The sequence below is a fragment of the Neomonachus schauinslandi genome, chromosome 1, assembly GCF_002201575.2.
Source record: "Neomonachus schauinslandi chromosome 1, ASM220157v2, whole genome shotgun sequence".
Classification (NCBI taxonomy): domain Eukaryota; kingdom Metazoa; phylum Chordata; class Mammalia; order Carnivora; family Phocidae; genus Neomonachus; species Neomonachus schauinslandi.
In genome coordinates, this window is record NC_058403.1 from 161,036,818 (window position 1) to 161,059,636 (window position 22,819).

A 22,819-nucleotide genomic window follows, 5' to 3' on the forward strand; every position below is an offset into this window, starting at 1 on the left:
TGAGTTAATGCATGTAATTGCTTAAACGGAGCCTGGCTTATAAAAGTGCTGTTAATGTGGCTCATAGGGATGGTCTGAGTGACTACCTCAGGTTGAGAGGGTCACAAAGATGATACAGTTCGTTGAAGATGGTACCTTATGCAGACTGAGCGCTCAAGTGTTTGTTTTTTAAAACTTTTTATTGAGACAAAATTCACATAATATAAAATTCATCATTTAATCATTTTAAAGTATACAATTAAATGATTTTTAGTACACTCAGCAAAGTTGTGCAACCATCATCACTAACTCTAAAACATTTCCAACCCGTTAAGAAGAAACCCCGTGCCTGTTAGCAGTCAAACCCAAAGCCACACACCTCACCTCCAGCCTCTGGCTATTGCCAGTCTGCTTTCTGTGTTTATAGATTTGCCTGTTCTGGGCATATCTTACAAATAGAATAATATGTGACCTTTTGTGTCTGGCTTCTTTCACTTAACATAATGTTTTAAAGGTTCATCTGTATTGTAGCATGCATCAATACTTAACTCTTTTTTTTTAATATCTATTTGACAGAGAGAGAGAGAGCGAGAGCAGGAACACAAGCAGGGGGAGTGAGAGAGGGAGAAGCAGGCTTCCCGCGCAGCAGGGAGCCCCATACAGGTTTCCATCCCAGGACCCCAGGATCATGACCTGAGCCCAAGGCAGATGCCCCAGTACTTAACTTTTTTATGACATTCCATTGTGTGGACGGAGCACATTTTGTTTATACATTTATCAGTTGATGGGCATTTCAAGTGTATATTATTAATATTCCTGTTATCAGGTTTTGTATTTCTAAGCCATGGCACCCTGTCATTAGGGGGCAAAGCATACTGCTTCTATTTGGCCAAGACTCTGGGTTTCTACCACCCCTCGGGAGGAGGCAGGGCCTGTTCCTTGGATGAAAAGGAAAGACGTGGAGGCCGGCTCAAGATCCTACAGCTTTCAGGACAACCAGGGATTTATTACACCAGGTTCAGGGGCCACTGGGCCATACTAAGAAATCCTGTCTTTCGCCAAGCCAGGAATTCTGCATGGCTGCGATTGCCTCTCAGGACCCGCAAAAGGAGAAGCACGAGGCATTTGGGAGTGGGAGGGTCTGCCCCCGCAACCCTCCTCCTCCCGCGGACTTCGGAGCGTGGCAGCGTTCAGCCAATCAGCGCAGGGCGTCTGTAGTCCTGGCAACAGTAGCTTCTACGCTTGAGACTTCAGGGTCTCTTGCAAAATTTGGAATTACTGTTTTTTGGTGCCCCCACGCAAGCAAGCAAGCAAGCGCGCACACACACACACACACACACGCACACACGCATTCATACACACTCTTCAGCGCCCGCCCCCGACGCTGTGACCATGGACGACGATTCCCAGGAAACGAATGAGTCTCTGTTCCTGTCGCTGCACGGTAAGCTCCAGGGAAGCAGCGCCGTGCAGATGCGTGCAAGTGGGGTGAGGGCAAGGACGGGGGCAAATATCTCATTGTGCCGTCCCCCCCTCTAGATGTGGGGTTGCCAAGGAGTCGGGGGCAGGTCATGCACATTTCTCAGATTTCCATGCCCAGGCTGGAGGTGTGGACCAAGTTGCCTTGGTCTGAAATCAGAGGTCCAATCTTTGAGCCCGGGAAAGACATCCACAGCCCTCTGGCTCGCCCTCTGCCCCACTTCTCTGCTGGATATTAATGTATTGGGTACTGGAGAAGCATGGAGAAAGCTATCAGTCCTCAAACCTTCCACGGTAGCCTGCTGCTGCAAAGCCCTGCAACTTCAGAGGTGAAGGACAGGCAGATAAATGGATAATTACAGAATAAAGGGTGGATGCCAGGCCTGGGGATGACACCCAGGAATAAAAGGTCTGCTAAGTGTAGAGGATGGAGAGGAACAGTTCCAAGGTCTGGAAGAGATCTTTACACTGGGGTCTAAATTAAGGATACAAGGAGTTCTCCATGCCAAAATGGGGAGGAAAGGCATTCCAGGCCAATAGAACCACATGCAAAGAGGCTCAGACATATGGTGTCTTCAGGAAATTGCTGGTAATTTGAGTGTTACTGGGGATGAGAGTGAGAGAGGTCAGAAGGGACAAGATCATGAAAGAACTTGTGAGTTAAGAGATGGAGAAGCCACTGGGAATGACAGTATTGTATTGGGAGCATCAGCAAATGCAGAGTGAATTGGCAGACTCAATACTGGAAGCACAGACTGATGAGATCTGGGGCTGTCCAAAATATCCAGACCAAAGATACTGAGAGGTGAGGGAGAGTGGTCAGGCTAGAGGGACTTGGGGGCTGAGTGAATAGGAAACATGAAAAGAACAATCCAAGATGATGCTCAGGTTGGTAGCTAGGGTGACCTAGAGATGGAGGTGGCTTTCACAGAGATCAGGAACCTAACAGGAGGAACAGATTCAGTGGAGACAGGACATGGAGATCAGTGCAGTCTTCATTGGTTGAGTCTGAGATACTTGTAGGCCATCCAAGTGGAGATGCTTTAGGAGCAAGTGTATAGAAAGTTGCAGCTAATTTCAAGTCATAAATATTGGTGTGGGTGTCCTCAGCATAGAGAAGGTCACAGAAACACGAGAGTAGGGGAGATTGTTTGAAAAAAAGAAGAAAGCCCAGGTATAAACCTGGAAGGCACCAATTTTAAGGGGTGGGCAGGAAAAGAGAAGCCAAACAGCAAGTGGCTTGAGAGGTAGGATGGAACTTAGGGAGAGATTTGAATCAGAGCCAAGACAAGACAATTTCAAGAGAGTTGAATTGTCTCCAGATACCTGAAGGGCTGTCCCACTAAAGAGGGAACAAATGCATTTTCTGGGGCATCAATGGGGAGGACTAGGACCAACAGAAATTCCAGGGAAACGAAATCTGGGTCAATATAGGGAAGTCTTTTCTAGCAATCAGAATTAGGCATCCACAAGGCAAAGTAGAGAACTCCCTGTCGCCAGAGGTGTATACAAGCAGAGGTAAAATCTGCCAGGGTCATTGCAGAAAGAGTTCCCTGACCTGGGAAGGCAAGGGGACTAGTTAGCCTCTGAAAGCTGTCCTCACAATCTCTTGGGGACATTTTCACACAGTCTCTACCCACAACTATGTGGTGACATCTTTTACTATAAGAGCCCACATCACTTTCCTACCAATGGACACAGGACCCCAAAGATCACTAGAATGGAAGCTCTGTGGTGTGGTGGGCATGTGACCTTTGACAGGGTAGTCAGGGTGACTTTGGGGGGGTGCACTTGGGCTGAGAACCATATGGTGAAAAGGACGCAGCCAGGGGAGATCTTGGGGAATCCCATGCTCTTCAGAGGGCACAGCAAATGACAAAACCAAGTTGGGACAGAGCTAGGAGAGTTGGACAAAGAGAAAGCAGGCCTGCACAGCTGGAGCAAAGTGAGCAAGGGGGAGAGAAGTGGGAGCAGGACCCAGGTGAGGACAGTGGTGTAGGCCATTGCAGGAGGGGGTTGCTTATTCTAGGGGCACTGAGAAGCCATTTCAGTGAAGCCATTGAAGGGTTTCAGAGGGGACTGACTCGTGACTCTTCTGGCTAAGGGAAGATCATGGATTTGGGGTCTAGTGAGGACACAGTGGCAGTGGCAAGGCCAAGGAGGAGCATATTTTGAGTGTGTGCCCATGGTTGACGTGGTAAAGTTTAAACCCCTTAATCTGGCATTCAAGATGATTCCAACTTCATTTCCCATTAACTTCCTCCTTCACACACAATGTGCTTCCAACTTGTGGAACTGTAGTAACCGTAAAATCTCCAAAGCCCACCCCTAAACTTTCCCCACGCTGGCCCCTCCACCCCTGAAATCTGAATCCTTCTTCTTCTTTTTTTTTTTTTTTAGATTTTATTTATTTGCGAGACAGAGAGCATGAGAGGGAGGAGGGTCAGAGGGAGAAGCAGACACCCTGCTGAGCAGGGAGCCCGATGCGGGACTCGATCCTGGGACTCCAGGATCATGACCTGAGCCGAAGGCAGTCGCTTAACCAACTGAGCCACCCAGGCGCCCCTGAAATCTGAATCCTTCTTGAAGGCACATGTCAATGCCTCCTCCTTCATGATGACCTCCCGGGTTCCTCCATCAGCATTTCTCCCCCAACTGAGAGTATCTTGGTACCCCTCTGGTTACCCCACCTTGTTCCATGCCAGTGCTCTGTGGTTGGGCATCCAGCCTCATTTGGATCTGCACCTGACCATGCCAAGTACTGCATGATTCTCAGCAAATACTGGTCTGATGAATGGCTACATTCTCAGCTATACCCAGCTTCTTGTCCTCATAGAAATGATAAATGGGTTGTTAAGAAGTGCTCACTTCTGTCCACATTAATGTATACTCATTATTTTCTGACCATGAAAGAAATACATGGGCATTGTAAGGAGACTTAACAAATGTCCTGAATGTTCACTTTGTGCCAGGCTGGGCACCAGGGATACATGGGAACTAGGACACAGTCCTTAACATTGGAAAACCCACAGGCTGTTGGGAGAGAAAGACTCAGAAAGCATCTTCATCCAGAAAAATATGGTAAATGCTATGATGGGGATGGGCATGGGTGCTATGGGAACCCAGAGAGGGCATGAGGGTGGTGGTGGGGGGGAAGGCTTCAGGAGATGGTGATGCCTAACCTAAGTCTCGATGAGCATTCCAGAGAGAGGAAATAGCATGTGGCCAGGGCAAGGGGACCAAGGAACTGTAGTCAGCTCAGTTTTGGGGTACAAATACAGGGTGAGCCCAGAAGGAACAAGAGAAGGAGCCCATTAGAGAGGCTGGCAGAGGTGGGTAGGTCTGGTGGGGCCAGATTAAGGAGATTGAATTTTATTTTGGAGGCAATGAAAGGGTTTTAAAGCAGGGGAGTTTGGGTTTTAGAAGGAAAATATGGTGACAATATTTTTAATAATAATGTTATATCCCTTCTGAATTTTAGAACATATCTGTTATTCATTTGATCTATCCCAGCTCTGCTACTAATCAACTGTGTGACCTTGGGCCTCTCGGGGCCTTAGTGCCCTTGTCTGTAAAATGGTATAATCTTAGAGCTGACCTATTAGGTCTGTCCATTTGACATCCACTCATTCACCAAATAATTACTGAGCTCCCTCCATATGTTGGCATTTGGAGGTGCTGGGGCTCCAGCAGGGAACAAGAGAGATGAGGTCCCAGTCCATAGTCTGTTGAAAAAATAAACATCAACCAAGTAATTACACCAGGGATTTCAAACACAAATGTCTGCTTGAAGCACACATTTAATAAATGAACTGATGTGTATTTGAGACAACAGAGAATGGTAGGGACTACGGAGGGGGCATGCCCCAGCCTAAAGTAACTCAAGCTGGAAAATTTTAAGGAATATGTCAAACAAAACAGGACCCCAAGCCTCATTCAGCATGAGGGCCACCTAATTCACATACCTGTGATAAGTGGTCCAAATGAAAATATAGGTTATATTACGCAGAGATAACATGAGGATATAACAGAGCTTGGGAGCTGGAGAGGTAACATGTGGTCTGAAGATGAGGACTGAGGAGGGGATGGATGGGGGAGGGAGCATTTCTGGCAGATGGAACACGTGGAAAACCCTTAGGCAGGATGGAGCTTGGACCATTCAGGGATCATTGAGAGAAGGTCAAGGCATCTGGGATATAGTAAGGAAGGATAGGCAAGTGATGAGGTCGGAAATGTTGACAGAGGAGGGTCATGGGACTTTGAAAGTCATGGAAGCGTTTCAAAATAGGTGAAGGGTGAGTACATTAAAAAAAAAACAAACAAACACTGCACTTACTATGAATAAAGCACCTCTAAAATGGACTGATTCTAACCATCTCCACCACTCAGTAAAGTAGGTACCCTCTTTCTCTCCATTTTACACATGAAGAATTGAAACGGAGATGCTAAGTAATTTGCCCAAGATCATGCAGCCATGAAGCAACAGAGCCAGGACAGGGCTGGAGCATTCTGGCTCCAAAGCCTCTGCTCGGATGATCAGACCAAATCAGAATGGCATTTTTATTTTTATTTTTTTTAAAGATTTTATTTATTTATTTGAGAGGGAGTGCATGCACGAGCAGGGTGAGGGGCAGAGGGAGAGGGAGAAGCAGGATCCCCATTGAGCACAGAGCCTGACCCAGAACCCAGCTCAGATCATTACCTGAGCTGAAGTTAGGCACTTAACTGACAGAGCCACCCAGGCGCCCCCCAGAATGGCATTTTTAAAAGATCATTCTGGAGGCACCTGGGTGGCTCAGTTGGTTAAGCGTCCAACTCTTGGTTTCGGCTCAGGTCATGATCTCAGGGCTGTGAGATTGAGCCCCATGAGGGGATCCTCACTGGGTGTGGAGCCTGCTTAAGATTCTCTCTCTCCCTCTCCTTCTGCACCCCCCCCCCCCGCTCATTCTCTCTCTCTCAAATAAATAAATAAATCTTTTTTTAAAAAAAGATCATACCGATTGCGGCCGATAAGAAGTACTGGGGTGGGGTGGGGTGGGGTGGGACGAGTAAGATTAAATAAGAAAAAGCATATAGAGCTCTTAGCATAGTGCCTGCCACCAGGAGCGCACAATCATTATTATAGCAAAGCAATGATAAAGCCAGGCCTGGAACCCAGATGCCCTATCACCCAGCCTGCTGCTGTAGCATTTTTCTTTCCTGAGGATTCTGTTAGTCCTCTTTCTGAAAGAAACTCACCTAACACTCTTCCCCCAAGGACTCTGCCAGTCTAAGACCTCGGGTGATGATGAAAATGCCAGCAAGGACTCCATATTCGATCCTGAACCAGTCACTGCCCACTGCTTCAAGCCGTTCAAGCAGAAGGATTTCCACCTGCCTCAGAGCCGCCGGCGGATCATCATCTTGCCCCAAAACAAGGATCCGATACCCATCAATCTCACGGCCCAAGCCCAGACTCCCCTATGGCCAATCTCCAGCTTTAGAGCCCTGGGAGCCGGGGACATCCCAGGGCAGCCGGAGGACGCGAGGACCTGGCTCAGCCAGAGGCTGAAACTTCGGCAGAACCTGGAGTCATTTGGCGACACAGAGAAATGGCTGCAGAACAAGCCTTGCCTCACCCCTTCAGAGGCCAAGGTCTTATACATGATCCAGAAGGAGCATGAGGCCCAGTTGCTGGCCTGTCTGACTCCTACCAGAGCCACCAAGGTGAGCCGCCCCATTTGCTGATGAAGACACTGAAGGTGTTAGGGGCATACTGTCATGGCATTTCATTCCCTCGGGTTAGGCAGGATAGGGGTCATTCCCCCCATTTCAAAGAGGAGCAAAGAGAAGTCCCCAAAGGGAGATGTATTGGTTGTTTATTGCTGTGTAACAAATGCCCCCAAACATTTAAAGCCGCGAATGTTTATTATCCCACTGTTTTTGAGAGTCAGGAATCTGGAGGAGCTTCGCGGCTGGCTCTGGCTCAGTCTTTCGTCTCAAGTGACTGGCACGTGCCACAGACATATCTGAAGGTTTGACTGAGGCAGAGAGATCTGCGTCCAAGCTAGCTCGCTCATGTGGCTGTTGGCAGGGGGACCTCAGCTCCTGGCCACGGCGACCGCTCCATAGGGCTGCTTGAATGTCCTCACCACCTAGCAGCCAGCGTCTCCCAAAGTGAGCCGTCCAAGGGACTAGGCAAGGAGGAGGCCTGCAATGCCGCTTATGACCTCATCTCAGGAGATAGTAGTTTCAGGAGAATCACATGATCACTTTGACCGGATGCTATTTGTCAGAAGCAAGTCATTAAGTGTTGTCCATGCTCGAGGGGAGGGGAATCAGGCTCCGTCTCAGGAGGGAGGCTGTGACTCTATCTTAAAACCACCCGAGGAGGGATAATTCCTGGCATTCCATCTATGGGTCATTTTATTTTTTATTTATTTTCTTATTTTTAAAAGATTTTATTTACTTATTTGACAGACAGAGAGACACAGCGAGAGAGGGAACACGAGCAGGGGGAGTGGGAGAGGGAGAAGCAGGCTTCCCACCCAGCAGGGAGCCCCATATGGGTTTCCATCCCAGGACCCCAGGATCATGACCTGAGCCCAAGGCAGACACTTAACGACTGAGCCACCCAGCTGTCCCTATGGAGCATTTTAAAATACTCATTGTTCATTCATTTGTTCATGGACACATGTTTGTTAAGGGCCAATATGTGCCAGGCAGGTGCTCCTAGTGCTGCTGTGAGGATCACAGTTGTGAGGTTGGAAGAAAAAGGAGGAACTCCCTTTTATAAATACAGAAATAGAAGCTCAATGAGGGGGCTCCCTGCTCGGCAGGGAGCCTGCTTCTCCCTCTGACCCTCCCCCCTCTCATGTGCTCTCTGTCTCTCTCATTCTCTCTGTCTCAAATAAATAAATAAAATCTTAAAAAAAAAAAAAAAAGAAGCTCAATGAGGCCAATCAATTGTCCAGACCTATAGAAGTAGTTAATGGAAGTCAGTATCAGAGCCCTCATCCCCCAGTGCTTGCTCTCTGTGACATTTCCTGGTAATGCAAACACTTGAAATTTCTCCCAGGTCAGGTGAAGTTGGGGTAGGAGGTCGGATAACTTGGGTTTAAACCTAGCTCTGCTACTTCTTAGCTCTATGATCCCCAATCTATTAAATGGGGATAACCATTGTACCTACTTCCTAGGGTTGTTGTGACATCTAAATGGATGAATTTATATAAGGTGCCTTGGACAGTGCCAGCCATAGAATGAGCACTCAATATTATGTCTGCCATTTTGATTACTACTGCAGTCTCACTGATGTCAGAGTCAGTCCTTGGTGTAATCAGAGTCCAAACCCAAATTTCATAGGTCTAACACACCCTTCCTAACAGCAGCACAGTGTCTATGAATAAGCACTAGACTTGGGTTAGAAACCCAGCTCTACTGCTCAAGGGTTGTGTGTCCCTGGACAAGTCACTTCACTTCTCTGAACCTGTTTTTTCAGTTGTAAAAAAAGGGAAAGTCATACCTAATACCTAATTTACAGCATCATTTATTCATTCAGCAAACAATGACTGCCTATCTGCCTAGGGCTGGGGGTCTTTTTCAGTAAGGGGACGGGAGGTAAGGGTATGTAGCTTAAATAATTGCTTTTGAGATGTTCAGATGTTAATGGGGGAGGCAGACACATCAGTTGGGTGACTACAGTTTGCTACAGGCCATTAATAGAGGGAGGTTCCAAACACAGAGGAGCTATAGACTAGGGAACAGAAAGGCCCTTTGTAAACTGTCAGGTGCTGCACCAAGGTAAGGGGGTATTATTCTGAAGTATATATATATATATATATTTATTTATTTATTTATTTATTATAAAATATATAACCTGGAATTAAAGGAAGATGAGGATTTGGAGAAGTAGAGAAAGAAGGAAAGGTATTCTGGGCAGGAGGCCCAGTGGGAGCAAAGGCTGGGAGGTAGGAGGATTAGAGAGCCCTGTCTGGCTCCAGGCAGGGGCCTGTGTTTTGGGGCACTGAGAGCCCAGAGGGATTATAATCCTGACTTGTCTGACAGGAGACATGTGGGTAAGAATGAAATGTCAGTTCTCCTAATGTCCAACCCTCTTGTTTCTGATGGGAAAACGGAGGCCCAAAGATGCAAAGTATCTCTGGCGACACGCAGTTGCCCTGAATCCAATGCTCCTTGCCCTCCACCTTGCTGTCTGTTTAGAGCCCCTTGGCCCCTCTCTCTCCCTGTTCTAACTCTGGGAATCACGTGCCAGCGGCCTGTCTCCCCTGAATTCTCCCCCTCTGCCCCACTCTCTTGCCTCTTTCAGAAGAGCCCCCGGCCTTCCCGCCAACCTGTGCCCCAGCTCCGACTACCCAAGCCCTCCGCCTTGGCCACCTTGTACTCCTACCTGCGCAGCCGCAAGATCAAGATCCTAGAGATATTTAGCAAGGTGGACCGGAGTGAGAACCAGAGGATCTCTAGGGAGGAGTTCATTGTAGCACTGAAGGCGGTAAGTGCCTCCCATGCTCCCTCCGGGCTGGCCCGGGTGGGGAAGATGTCCATGCACCCTGCCCCCGCTGCTGCCTCCACCCAGGTCCTGGACCAAATGAAAAGTAGACACAGGGGACTCAAACCATCAGCCTTGTTACTTATAAAGCCAGCCTGGAAAATGTGGCATAACTTGTGGTCACATCAGACCCCTAAAACCACCCCTGCATGGATCTGACCTTGAAAGCCCCTCTCTGAGTGGAAAGCCTGCAGAACCGACCCCATAACCAGTCAGCTGCATGAGGAATCACCGTCTTGCCCATCGGACCCCAGAACTGCGCACAGAGATGGCTGGGCCTTCAGTCTTGCCTCTAGAACCTTCTAGACCTTCTCCAACTGTCACTGGCACATGATCATATAAAGGTCTGTTAAAATGCAGCTTCTGACTCAGTACCTCTGCGCAGGGCCTGAGATGCTGCATTCTAACAAGCTCCCAGTGATGTGTATGGTACTGGCCCACAGGCCACACTTTCAAGGGCTAGCCAAGATTTTAAGTTAATTATAAATAAATAAAATTTTAAAATCCACTTCCTCACTCACACCAGCCACGTTTTGAATGCTCAGTAGCCACACGTGGTGAGCAGTTCCTCTATTGGACCGCACAGATATAGAACATTCCATCATTGCAGAAAGTTCCATTGGTCTAGTAGGGGTCTACTAACTATCGCCCAGAAGTCAAATCCAGCCTGCCTCTGTTTTTGTAAATAAAGTTTTATTGGAACACAGCTACACTCATTTGTATGTATTGTCATGGCCACTTTCATGCTACGTTGGCAGAGTAGAGTAGTTGTGACAGAGACCATATGGTTCATGGAGCCTAAAATATTTACTATCTGGCCCTTTATAGAAAAAGTTTGCTGACCTCTGGTCTGCATGAAGTAAGCTTTTATATACTTTGAATACAAGCTACCTTTACAAAACACTTTAGGAAGCTGACTGGTACATCTTTTATGGTTTTAAATCATCATCAGTTTTTACACTGTTGTTTCATAACATGTACTCATCTAAACAACCTTTCAAAACATGAAAAAAAAGATAAAGCATTTTTAATCATCATAATCAAAAAAGATAAAATATTACATCCTTCCATCCCAGGAAAGTTCTGACCCTCTTTAAGGAAAGCTCAGTGAACTATGACTGCAGTCTAAAGAAGCTGAGGAACAAAATTATATTTCCTTTAAAACTTTTCTTCTTGAATATTTGGTTTTGATGGCAAGCATTATACTACAAAGTTGCTCACTGTCCCTCAGAGTAACGTGCTTTGTACTTCTGATCCTATTTTACTTCAGTTAAGGGAGGCTTATGTATTTCTCATGGACAAGGATGGTAGACGCGAAATCCTTTTTCCAGTCCAACCTGGGAAAACTGGCATTGAGATTGGTATGGAGTGGGGTGGTGGTCCGGAAGGAAGAAGTAGCAGACTTTGCAAAGATGGTGGCTTATCTGGATTGGGTTTTGAAGGAGAGATAGGAGTTCTTCAGATAGGTGGAAACGCCTGAATAAAGGCAGAGGGTGAGAAAGCGCAGAGTGTGTTCAGGGCCTGGGAGAGGGCTCTGAGCTCCTGCAGCAGAGGCCTTGGGCATGAGCTGAGAGTGGTAGTGGATGGAACGAGAAGCTATACAGGAGAGGTGGGGCCAGGCTGCTATGGCTTTGGCCATACAGGCAGGATGTTTGGATGGAGCCCGCCCACCTTTGTGGCTTCTCCTCTCTCCTCAGATTGGAGTCCCTCTGAAAGACCAGGAGGTGGAGGATGTTGTGATCTATCTCAGTTCTCTGGGAAAGCGCAACGGCATCACTATGGATATCCTGGTCAACAACTACAAGCAGTGGTCTTTGGCTCAGCAGAGAAGCACCCTGTCAACTGCAAGGGAGTGTACGTATCCACCCCCACCCCCATGTCTCCATTTCCCCATCCTGGAAGCAAGCACGAGGGAGGCAGCCTTGGCTTACTTCTTGAGTGTGTTCTCCAACTTTGGCTTACCATAGGTGGGCCAAGCCTTTGGAATTCCCAGGCCCAGCAGTCAACTAAAGAGTAGATATTCTCTCGAGTGCCCACCTACCATGTCTATTCAAAGGTGAATGAGGCCCAGCCCTTGTCCTTTTTCTTTTTTTTTTTTAAGATTTTATTTATTTATTTGAGAGGGAGGAGAGAGAGAGCCTGTGTGTGAGTACAAGTAGGGGGGAGGGGCAGAGGGAGAGGGACAGGGACAAGCAGACTCTCCGCTGAGCAGGGAGCCTGACATGGGGCTTGATTGCAGGACCCTGAGATCATGACCTGAGCTGAAGACAGACACTTAACCGACTGAGCCACCCAGGCGCCCCGGCCCAGCCCTTGTCCTTAAGGGAGGATTTTCAAAAGGTGGTTTCAGCCCACCAAAGCTTACCTGATAGACTGAAATCTGACCCACACAGAAAGCCCTTCCATTTGTAGTGGGCCCAAGGCCTTCTTACTATTTATCTATATTTTACTGATAAAAAGTTAACTAAAGGGGCACCTGAGTGGCTCGGTTGTTAAGCGTCTGCCTTCGGTTCGGGTCATGATCCCAGGGTCCTGGGATCGAGCCCCACATCGGGCTCTCTGCTCAGTGGGAAGCCTGCTTCTCCCTCTCCCACTCCCCCTGCTTGTGTTCCCTCTCTGGCTGTGTCTCTCTGTCAAATAAATAAATAAAATAAAATAAGTTAACTAAAATTGAAAAAAACAACTATAAAAAAAAACCACTAAAATTCAGAAACCAGAATTAACACATGTTTAGAGTTTACTGGAAAGTCTACTTTGATATCTACTATCAGAGATATTAGCAGGGTTGCTGTGAACAGTTGTGTGAGTTGTGCACAGCTCAAGTTCCATTTGCCAGGCCATGTGCTTGTGGAACCACATCTATCCAGATATAGCACAGAGGCAAATCAGAAATGGACTATCCATGGTGCTGGCTATGAACTTACTCTACAACACAAGAGTACATCATGGTTCCTTATAGCTTAGTGCCAATGTTGTTGTAAAAAAAATTAAAATTGAACAACTACAGATAAAATTAAAGCCCTCTTTAAACTTCCACCCAGGGCACCTGGGTGGCTCAGTTGGTTAAGCGACTGCCTTCGGCTCAGGTCATGATCCTGGAGTCCCTGGATTGAGTCCCGCATCGGGCTCCCTGCTCGGCAGGGAGTCTGCTTCTCCCTCTGACCCTCCCCCCTCTCATGTGCTTGCTCTCTCTCATTCTCTCTCTCTCAAATAAATAAATAAAATCTTTAAAAAAATAATAAATAAATAAAATAAACTTCCACCCACCATTCCAGAGCCCTCCCCAAATGTAACCAAATATAACATATAATAACAAATACAACAATATAACATATCCCCAAATATAACCTTTCTTTTTCTAAATAAAATAAATCTTGCTTTGCCCCCACCCATCAGGCTGGGAGGAGTTTCATTTCAGACATGTTGGTGTGGGGTGTTCCTTACCCTTTCTGAGGTCATGTGAGAGCCCTGCGGGCGGGGGGTAGTGGAGGGGTTTCCTTACCCACGTGAAGATTTGGGCCAGGGCCTCTGGAGCCCAGGTCCCACTGAGCTGGGCGCTGAGTGTCCTCACTAGTTGGCTCTTTTGGAGGCAGCGGGCAGCTCCCATAGAGACGCTGTTCCACAGGCCTCCAGAGCTTCACCCACAGTGCAGCACAAAAGAAGGTCCTGTTTGCTGTTTGGTGGAAACAGGATACTAGAAGATGAGAGGGGCAATAGGAAGGCTGGGGCCATGGTGCAGGTGAGGGAGGAGGCGGCCTTGCATGAGGGAGGCCATAGTGGAGGAAGAGAGAAGGGGTACCTTCGAGGTCCATCTCATATGGCACTGACCGGCTACATGGGAAGTGAGCAGAGGGGTGGCCGGCACCTGCTTGGTCACATCAGTTAACTGCTCGATGGATTCCCTAGCTGGGCCTCCTCTCAGTCTCTCGGTCCTTTCAGATTACAGATCCGCCAAGCACAGAGGTTCCCCACAGAGTGCATCCAAGAAGCAGATGGATTTGGCCCCACAGCCTCGCAAGATGGACCTGCTGACTGTGCCCGTGGTCGACACCCAGATGGAGGCGCGGCCCATGACTCTGGAGGAGATGGAGGATGTTGGCAAGCGGTACCGCGAGAGGAAGCGGCAGCACAAGGTACCCGGGCCAAGGGGAAGGGCATGGGGCTGGGCGCCTGGACAGGTTTGGGTTCAAGTTCACTGCACCTTCGGGCTGGGGCACTCCCGGGAGCAGGCTTCTTCATCTGATAATGAGAACAACACCTACCTCATGAAGTTTCTCTGAAGATGAAATGAGATCATGTTTCCGAGAGTATGGAGTTCCCCGCTCTCATTCTTTACCTGTGACTTTGCATCCTGAGACCAGGGCTGAGAGCTGCATCTTCATCACAGCTGGAATCCAAGTGCCCGGCACAGGGCCTGCCACCCAGTGGGCACTCAGAAACACATGACCAGTGAAGGAAGAATGAATGGCATGAAGGAATTCACCCAACAAATATTTATCGAGAGACGGCACTGGGCCAGGCGCTCTTTCAGCAGAAAACAAAACAGCCCCTGCCTTCAGGGAGGCAGACAGTATTAGTATTATACTATATATAAATGCATATTTTATTATATACAATAAATAGAATATAAAGATATATTATAATACTATATATTAAATTAATTATATATTAAATATAATAATATAATAAATATATAAATATATATTCTATTTATTATATATATAGGCATTGTAAGTGGTGCTATATCAACTAAGATCTGATTCACTTACATGACAAGAAAACCCCAACATCTTTGAGCAGGGATCAGCAAACTTTGTAAAGAGTCAGGCAACAACTATTTTAGACTTCTGGGGCTCTATCGTTTCTGTGGCAACTACCACTCAAAAGCAGCCACGGACTGGAGCCACTAAACAAATGAGTGCCTCTGTGTTCCAAGAAAAGTGTCTTTATAAAAACAGGTGCTGGGCCAGATGTGGGTTGTGGGCTGTACTTTGCTGACTCTGGTGTTAGATGCTGCAAAAAAGATAGATTTTTTTTATTTCCTTGCAAATAAATAAATAAGAAGGCCCAAAGTGGCTCCGCATTCTGCAGGCCTCTTCTGCTCCGCTCTGCCATCCTTGACACGTGGCTTCCACCTCAAAGGCACAGATGTCTGCACCTAATTTAAATCCTGGGGCAGCCAAACCCGTGGATGCCATGGTTCACTAGGACATCTACTTTGTACCCTACTGCACACGTGATATAGTGACGTGCAGCTCCGCGTACGGGGCTGTGCACTCCACACTGCTCGCCTTAACCGGAGCCATTCAAGCGCTCTTCGGGGGTAACCTTGACCATGTGTGGTTTTTCTCCCAAGTCACTGACTTCAGAGCCTGAACTTTGGTCCCGCCCTGCATCCTTTGCCATTTCCCCTCGGGGGGAGAGGGAGGTGAGGCTCCACATCTGCCTTCTGGCCAGGAAGAAAAAGACAAGGTGGAGGGTAGTGTGTGCCAACCTCTGTTCTCTTTGCAGCTCAAGATCCCCTCCATCCAGTACATGGAGCGGTGCCGCCTGGTGCGCAGTGGGAACAAGCACTTTGATGAGCACTGCCTGCCGTCCACCATCCATGGGGAGATGAGGGAGCTCATCAACATGTCCCGCAGGGACACCTTTCTGGTCTACCTGCAGTGCTACAAGCTCTGTGAGTACTATGGCCTCCCGCTGACAGAGGACGTCCTCATGAAAGGTAAGGGCTTTCGGGGCTGGCCCGTGGGAGCTTGCCAAGAGGGCCCAGAACCCGGGCGAGGGTGGCGTCCACCTGAGGTTTCTCCCTCCCCAGCTGACATGTACCCAGCTAAACTGCTGTAGACTGTGGTGGGGACATTGAAGGAGGGGGTGGAAGGGAGGAACAGCCCAGTGTGTTTTGCTGTGAGATGGGATTTCTAGAATCCTGGAGGTACCCAGGCTCCACAGACCTAGAGGTCTGGGTTCCCCCAACTGAGCTGCTAAGCATTCTAGAACAGGAGTTCGGGGTGAGGGAGCCCTGAAGTTGAGCAGAAAGGAACAGTCCCAGTTTCAAAGAGGGAGATCTGATAGAAGTGATAACTGCTATGCTGTATTGAGCTTTTCCAAAACCACTTCCTTAGGTCAGGTCTGCTTCTTGGTTCTTCTGCAGCACGGAGGTAGGACTGCACCAGGGGCCAAATTCTGCTGAGGCCCTTCGCTCTCTGCTCAGACCCCAGGACTGGGCCCTGAGATTTCCACACTGGTCTCACCCTCTGTTTGAGGGAGAGCTGTGTTTCCATATATCCAAGCAGGATCTGAACCCTCCCCATCTCTGGGTAGAGCATGTGCTTCTGAGAGATGGGGATGGGGATGGGGGAGTGCCCTATAAGCCCCCGATGACCACACAGCAATGCTGGTGCCCCAAATTTGTGAATTTATAAATTTAACGGGCAGGTCCCACTTTGTGCTTTAAAAGCACAAAAGAGCAAGCTGCGCTTGAGGGCAGCGTTTTCCCAAGTGGCCAGGAAGGAACCATGGCCAAACTGGGAAGTGTGGCTTTCAGAGAAAGGGGCACACAGACAGTGGTGTGACTTCCCTGAGAATAAGTTAACCGTCACAACTGACTGTTTCCATCTTTTTCCCAAGAGAGACAGAAGCAAGTGCACAATGCATAGGGCCCTAGGTCTTGTATTAATTTGCTCAGGCTGCCACAATAAAAATACCACAGACCAGGTGGTTTGAACAACAGAAATTTGTCTTCTCACACTTCTGGAGGCCAAGATCAAGGTGCCGACAGGGCTGGTTTCTCCTGAAGCCTCTCTCCTGGGCTCGCAGGATGGCCACATTCTCACTGCCTTTTCACAGGGTTTCCCCTCTGCACCCTCATGCCCCTGGTGTCTCTCTTGTGTCCAAATCTCCTCTTACAAGGACACCAGTCAGATCAGATTTGAGCCCACCCTCATGTTAGCCTGATCACCTCTTAAAAGAGCCTCTCTCCAAATACGAATTCTGAGGTTTTGCGGGGTTAGGGCTTCAATATATGAATTTGGCCTTGGGTGGGGGGACACAATTCAGCCCGTAACAGGTCTGTACAACAGCGTGTGGCCAAAAGCCTCCAGAAACACAGGCAAACCAACCTAAGTGGTCATTGTCTCCTGGGCGTGCTGCACCCCCTCACTTGGGCAGCCACTTGCTGCCCACCTGGGCTGGGAGGGCAGAGGCAAGAAATCCTGCAGCTCTGGACACGGACTTTTTGCCACATCATCCTTCCTTCCTCCTTCCTCAGGGAGCCTCATCTTCCCTGATTGTGTACATTCCCTGGTCTTGGCTAGTGCTGAAGCTACAGCTTCAGCTGTAGCTACAGCTGTCTTCTGAACGCAGGCAGGCTTACCACGCATGCACCCGGGACTGCCCTGTGGGCCAGGCCTTTCCTCTGGATGTGCCTCCTTTGTCCCCTCGGAACCCTGAGCCGCTACTGATTCCCTCCACTGCTAGATTTTGCTAGCTCCTGGGCCTGTCAACCGTACTGGCTGGAAGGATCCTACTCACGGGCACACAGGAACATCCGTGGGTGGCCTTCCTTTTGCTTCTGATTGTTCTAGATGGAAAAAAACTCTAGTCCATCTCTGACCACTATCCTGGCCACTATCTATTGGCTGTCTCTGTGACAGAGACCTGCTCCTGCTGTGAGGAAAGAAACTCAAACGTTGGGACTTCTGGGTCTGTGTTTTAGACTAGAGCTTGGTGGGCTCCGATTCCAGGCCTCAAGCTCAAGGGCTAGAGTTTTAAAACTTTGAGGCATTTTCCCTCTCCCCAGTGAATACAGCTTTATTGTTTTTCTCCTCCCCAATATTATAGATAATACTTGCTCACTTAAGCTTTTTTTGAAAACAGAAAGATAAAAATTTCCCCAGCTTGAGTTGACACCATTAATATTTTAGTGATTGTCCTTTCACAGACCTCTTTTTCTTTTCCATTTATACAAAATTTTTATGTAAATTATTTTTAAATTTTATATATATATCTTTAAATGTAGTTTTTAAAAATCCTGTGTACCTTTTTAAAATGTTGATGTTGCATATGTCCCTTCCCTCTCCCTTCAGATAACCAGCATTAATAACCTGGAATGTAAACTTCCATTGCTTTTTTCTAGAATATGAGTTAGTCACGTGTTACCATCTTGGGACAAGCACTGCTCAATGGCTGCAGGAAGACAGAGCCCAGTGTTTTTTGTGCTCTGACTTCTTAGAAAAGTTTCCCAAGGATATCTGTGAGACTAATTCTAGGGGAGGAGAAAACTGTCATCGACTAGGTCTAAGTTAACCTAGTGAAGTCTTGGGTGAATCTCCCCTCCTCCTGTGGGTTCCTGACCAGCACAACCTCTGCAGAGTGGGACATGGGGCTGCACGCCCCATCCTAACTGCACCCGGGCCTTGGGGCCGTGGCTGACCTGGCTATAAACAAGCTCCCCCATCTGTAGTCCAGACAGCGACCAGCCCCACTTCCTGACACCACACTATGGTTTTATGCCACATCACCATTAGGGGAAGGTAGGGGGAGAGTCTAAGGGACCCTCTGAACTCCTTTCACAACTTGCTGTGAATCTACAATCATTTAAACAGAAAAAGTTTAGAATGTATATAAGAAAAAATCTTTTCAGGGCGCCTGGGTGGCTCAGTTGGTTAAGCGACTGCCTTTGGCTCAGGTCATGATCCTGGAGTCCCTGGATCGAGTTCCGCATCGGGCTCCCTGCTCGGCAGGGAGTCTGCTTCTCCTTCTGACCCTCCCCCCTCTCATGCTCTCTCTCTATCTCATTCTCTCTCTCAAATAAATAAATGAATAAAATCTTAAAAAAAAAAAAAAAGAAAGAAAAAATCTTTTCAAACAAAAATGTCAATTAAAAAAAAAAAAAACCCTCCTCTGCCCCAAAGGCTCAGGGCAGAGAGGGGTCCTGGGCTGACAGGTCACATTTCTCTTGCTGCTTGCAGCCCTGCTGTACCCGGGGGACAAGATCATTTTCCAGAAGGACCAGGTGCGCCCGATCCGACAGCCGGGAGGCTACTACTCAGACTTGAAGATCTTCAGTCCCAATCTGACCCTGCTCAAGTTCCAGGGCTTCAGCGAGTCTCTGGCTAAGAAGGCTGACAAGCTGAGTGTCAGACACCCCCCCGCCGCCGTGTCCCCTGTCATTTGCCTTCTGTTCTGTGCCGCTCCTTCAGCGCTGGGGGTGGGATGCTGGCCTATTTGAGGTGTCATGGTGCGCCAGGGCCTGTCCAAGCATGCCCAGCATGTCCAACCCCACTGGTCACCTGAGGTTGGCCGATGTCCGGTGTCACCCCGGCACATGTCTGAGGGTGGCAGCCTCCTTGCCTCCCCCCTATACAGCTACTCTCCGACCACATCCTACATGATCTCAAGCTCTCTAAGAAAGACGAAAAAGAGGGCCTTCTTCGAGAAATAGGGAAGGCCCTTCACAAATCGTGGGCCAGCTGTCAGGGGCCCTACAGAAGACAGGGGTGGCAGTCCCTTCTTTGTCCTGCCTTCTCTGGCAAGAAGTGGGCTTGCAGCCCTTAGGAGAAGGAAAAAACTCTGCACTGGGGCCTGTCGCTGAGCCTCAGACCAACCTGAGTCCTCTCTAAGGAAATGTCCTTCTTTGGAAGGAGGTGACCCCTGGGCAGGTGAAAAGCCAGCATCTATTGGTGACTGCAGATTGGAGAATGAGCAGCATCCCCTAGGAGGGATGGGGCTAACGTGGGATGAGGGGCCAGCTGACCACAAGGGGGAGGGGATAAGGAACTGCCCACATTCTAGATCTCTGCTAGCTGCCCACAGGGGCCGTGTGGCCAGAACGGATAGGATGCAGCAGAGCCAAGTGGAAATCAGACAGGCTGCAAGTTAAGTGGACAAGATGCTTCACTGTTTGAGCCTCAGCTTTTCATTTGTTAAATGCGCATACCAGCTCCTGGGTGGCTGACTTCCATTTCTGCACCATGAACCTAGGGAGTGGGTGGGAACCTGAGAAAGGGACTCTTGTCCATGCTTAGGTAGGCCACAGCCATAACGGATAAAGAGAGGGCCCGAAGGGCAGGGATGGATATTTGTTTTATCTTGCTACTTGAATTGTGTTGTCAAAGATTCTGAGGCCAGATGCAGGCCTTCTGGGAAAGAGTGCTGTCTGTGGTCGATTAGTGATGTCTGCCAGGCCCAAGATTTGGGGAGTTAGTTTTCACCACTCTTGTTCCAAAAGCTGGATTCAGCCTTGGCAGAGGAAGTGGGAATCAGGGGTTCCCAAACAATTCAGATTATTGAGCATCTCTCAGCTACCCCGGGAGGTGTTTGTTCTGGGTAATAAGAAACAAGAGGCTCTGCAAAGGGAAGTGACCTGCCCAGAGTCACCCAGCCAGCCAGGTTTTGAGCCCAGCCCTGGCTGACCAAGCCCACTGTGTGTCCCACTGGAGCATGGAGAGACAGAGTCAGGGTCCCACCTCAGGTAGAAGAAACTCTCCTTTTGGAGCTCTGATTTGGACTCACAGACAGGCCCACCCACATGTACTATCTGAGGCCCCATTAACTTGGATTTCCCCTCTCCTGACAAGAGAACTTCCTCTCTTATCCACTAGGAAAACATTGAAGAAAATCAAGAAAATACACTTTAAGGAGTTTGAGGAATTCACCAGGTCTGTAGCAATCATCCAACTCTGGAAGGGGGTGGGTGGGAGGGAGGACTTTGGAGGAGGTGCCTGAGACTCTGCATGTTGCATGGTGCACAGTATCTAGGGCTCAATGCCCAGGAACTGAGAAGGAGTAAAACTCTTAGAGTGCCAGGCAGACACTGCCGTGGTGTGTTCTGTGTTTTAACTCATTTAAATCCTCTTAACAACCCTATAGAGTGACTCTTAGCATACCCATTTTACAGAAGAGGAAACTGAGGTACAGAAAAATTGATCTTACTCAAAGTCACCCATCTATTAAGTGGTGGAGCAGGGATTTGAACCCAGCAATGCTGGCTCCAGAGGCTATACCCTGACCCTCACATGAAAATGGTGTACACTTAAGAATATGGGTTTTAGGGGTGCCTGGGTGGCTCAGTCATTAAGCGTCTGCCTTTGGGGGGCTCCTGGGTGGCTCAGTCGCTTAAGCAGCTGCCTTCAGCTCAGGTCATGATCCCAGGGTCCTGGGATCGAGCCCCGCATCGGGCTCCCTGCTCAGCAGAGAGCCTGCTTCTCCCTTTCCCTCTGCCTGCCGCTCTGCCTACTTGTGCTCTCTATCTCTCTGTCAAATAAATAAATAAACAATATCTTTAAAAAAAAAAAAAAGTGTCTGCCTTCGGCTTAGGTCATGATCCCAGGGTCCTGGGATAGAGGCCTGCATTGGGCTCCCTGATTGGCGGGAGCCTGCTTCTCCCTCCCCCACTCCCCCTGCTTGTGTTCCGTCTCTAGCTGTGTCTCTCTCTGTCAAATAAATAAATAAAATCTTTAAAAAAAAATTAGAGGCAGCAGATTAGGCGTCAAGCCCGCGCTCTGCCACTTGCTCACTGCGTGGCTTTGGGGAAATGACTTATCCTCCCTAGGCCTTCAGGTCCTCATTGGTAAAGTAGACAGGATAAGAGAACCCACTGACCGCATGGAGCTGAAGGACTTAGCTCAATGCTACCCCTCCACTCTGGTCACAGTTGGTCTGCTCTGCTGAGCAGGGGCCCCGGCCCTGGCTGGTCTGCCATGACACACTTCTGTCTTCTTTTCCAGGAAGCTGAAAGTGAAGAGCCCCACAGGTCCACAACGAACTCACCCCAATTTCTTCTGGCCGGGTCACCTGCTGGACAAGCTGCAGCTCTACCTGCCCACTGTGGCCGTGGACCGGAGCCTGGCACTCTTCAGTTGCGTCCAGCCCCAGCCCCATGCCTACTCAGCCACCTACCACCCCGACCACTGGTGGCCCATTGGGAACATGAACTACATGACCTGTGCCTATTACGATGCCTCCAAGGTCTACTACATCAACTAGAGTGGCCAGGTGTTGTGGGATCCAGCCATCCTCGGGCTGTGGCCTGTGCCTTTCGCAGCCCAGAGCCACAGTCACGGGGGAAGTGTCGAGAGCCAGATAAAAGAAATCCTTTCAGTGGAATGGTGTGGAGCCAGCTCTCACTAGAGCAAAAGTATCCAGGGTCTCAGAGGGCAGATGTACCCGGGAAAGAGATGCAGTTTCTGAGTATTTCCCTGTCTTGACTTCTGCCCTTTTGAAATAAACCGGTTTGGAGTTTTTTTCATGTCACCTGTGATCCAGCTGATGTGACTTCTTGCTCAGGAGCTGTGGCCAGACAAATGTTTGGAAAGCTGGGGTCCTGAGCCCGGGGCACTAGAGCAGGAATATTCCCAGGGATCCTGGCAAGGATGCCTGCATGGCACCTCCAGCTTCTTGTCCTAGGATCTCAGGGCTCATGGGAAAGCAGCAGGCACTGCGGGTACCCTGTGCCCTTCTCTGTGACATACAGTGGCAACGGGTCTCTCATCCCCCAAAGATGGAGCCATTTTGGTTACTGCTTCTCAAACCTCTTGGGTCTTTCACAGTTGGGAGACATGCTCTCTAGTTCATGAGCCCTTTGATTAGCCCACCTGACCCCATCAAGACCTTTTCCTTCACAATGCACATAATGTGGGCTGCTATTAGGCTGAGTGATTTCATGCTCTGCATCCCACCTGACTTCCCAGAGCTTGCAGGATAAACAGGATTCGTGAGGTTTGGTATAGTCCTAGGCACAAAGGGGTGCCAGTCTCAACCTTATTGCTTGCCAGCTTTGTGACCTCAGACAAGACATTTCACATTTCACTCCTC

At 48.7% G+C, this 22,819-nt stretch overlaps 1 protein-coding gene across 1 annotated transcript; it reads left to right on the forward strand.

Moving 5' to 3' along the window:
- Positions 1 to 1,371: 1,371 nt before the first annotated feature.
- Positions 1,372 to 21,991, forward strand: EFCAB12 (EF-hand calcium binding domain 12). The gene is made up of 9 exons (XM_021695175.1): positions 1,372 to 1,423; positions 6,716 to 7,164; positions 9,764 to 9,946; positions 11,701 to 11,857; positions 13,943 to 14,136; positions 15,515 to 15,728; positions 18,976 to 19,135; positions 20,608 to 20,664; positions 21,733 to 21,991. Exons 1-9 carry the CDS (start codon positions 1,372 to 1,374, stop codon positions 21,989 to 21,991), a joined length of 1,725 nt encoding a protein of 574 aa, XP_021550850.1.
- The last annotated feature ends 828 nt before the right edge of the window (positions 21,992 to 22,819 follow it).

What these genes read in the sequence shown, in the direction of transcription:
- EFCAB12 (XM_021695175.1), top strand. Translation starts at nt 1,372, where the DNA reads ATGGACGACGATTCCCAGGAAACGAATGAGTCTCTGTTCCTGTCGCTG. An exon ending in TCTGTTCCTGTCGCTGCACG is followed by an intron (nt 1,424 to 6,715) that starts GTAAGCTCCAGG and finishes TCTTCCCCCAAG; the next exon opens with GACTCTGCCAGTCTAAGACC. An exon ending in TCATTGTAGCACTGAAGGCG is followed by an intron (nt 9,947 to 11,700) that starts GTAAGTGCCTCC and finishes CTCTCTCCTCAG; the next exon opens with ATTGGAGTCCCTCTGAAAGA.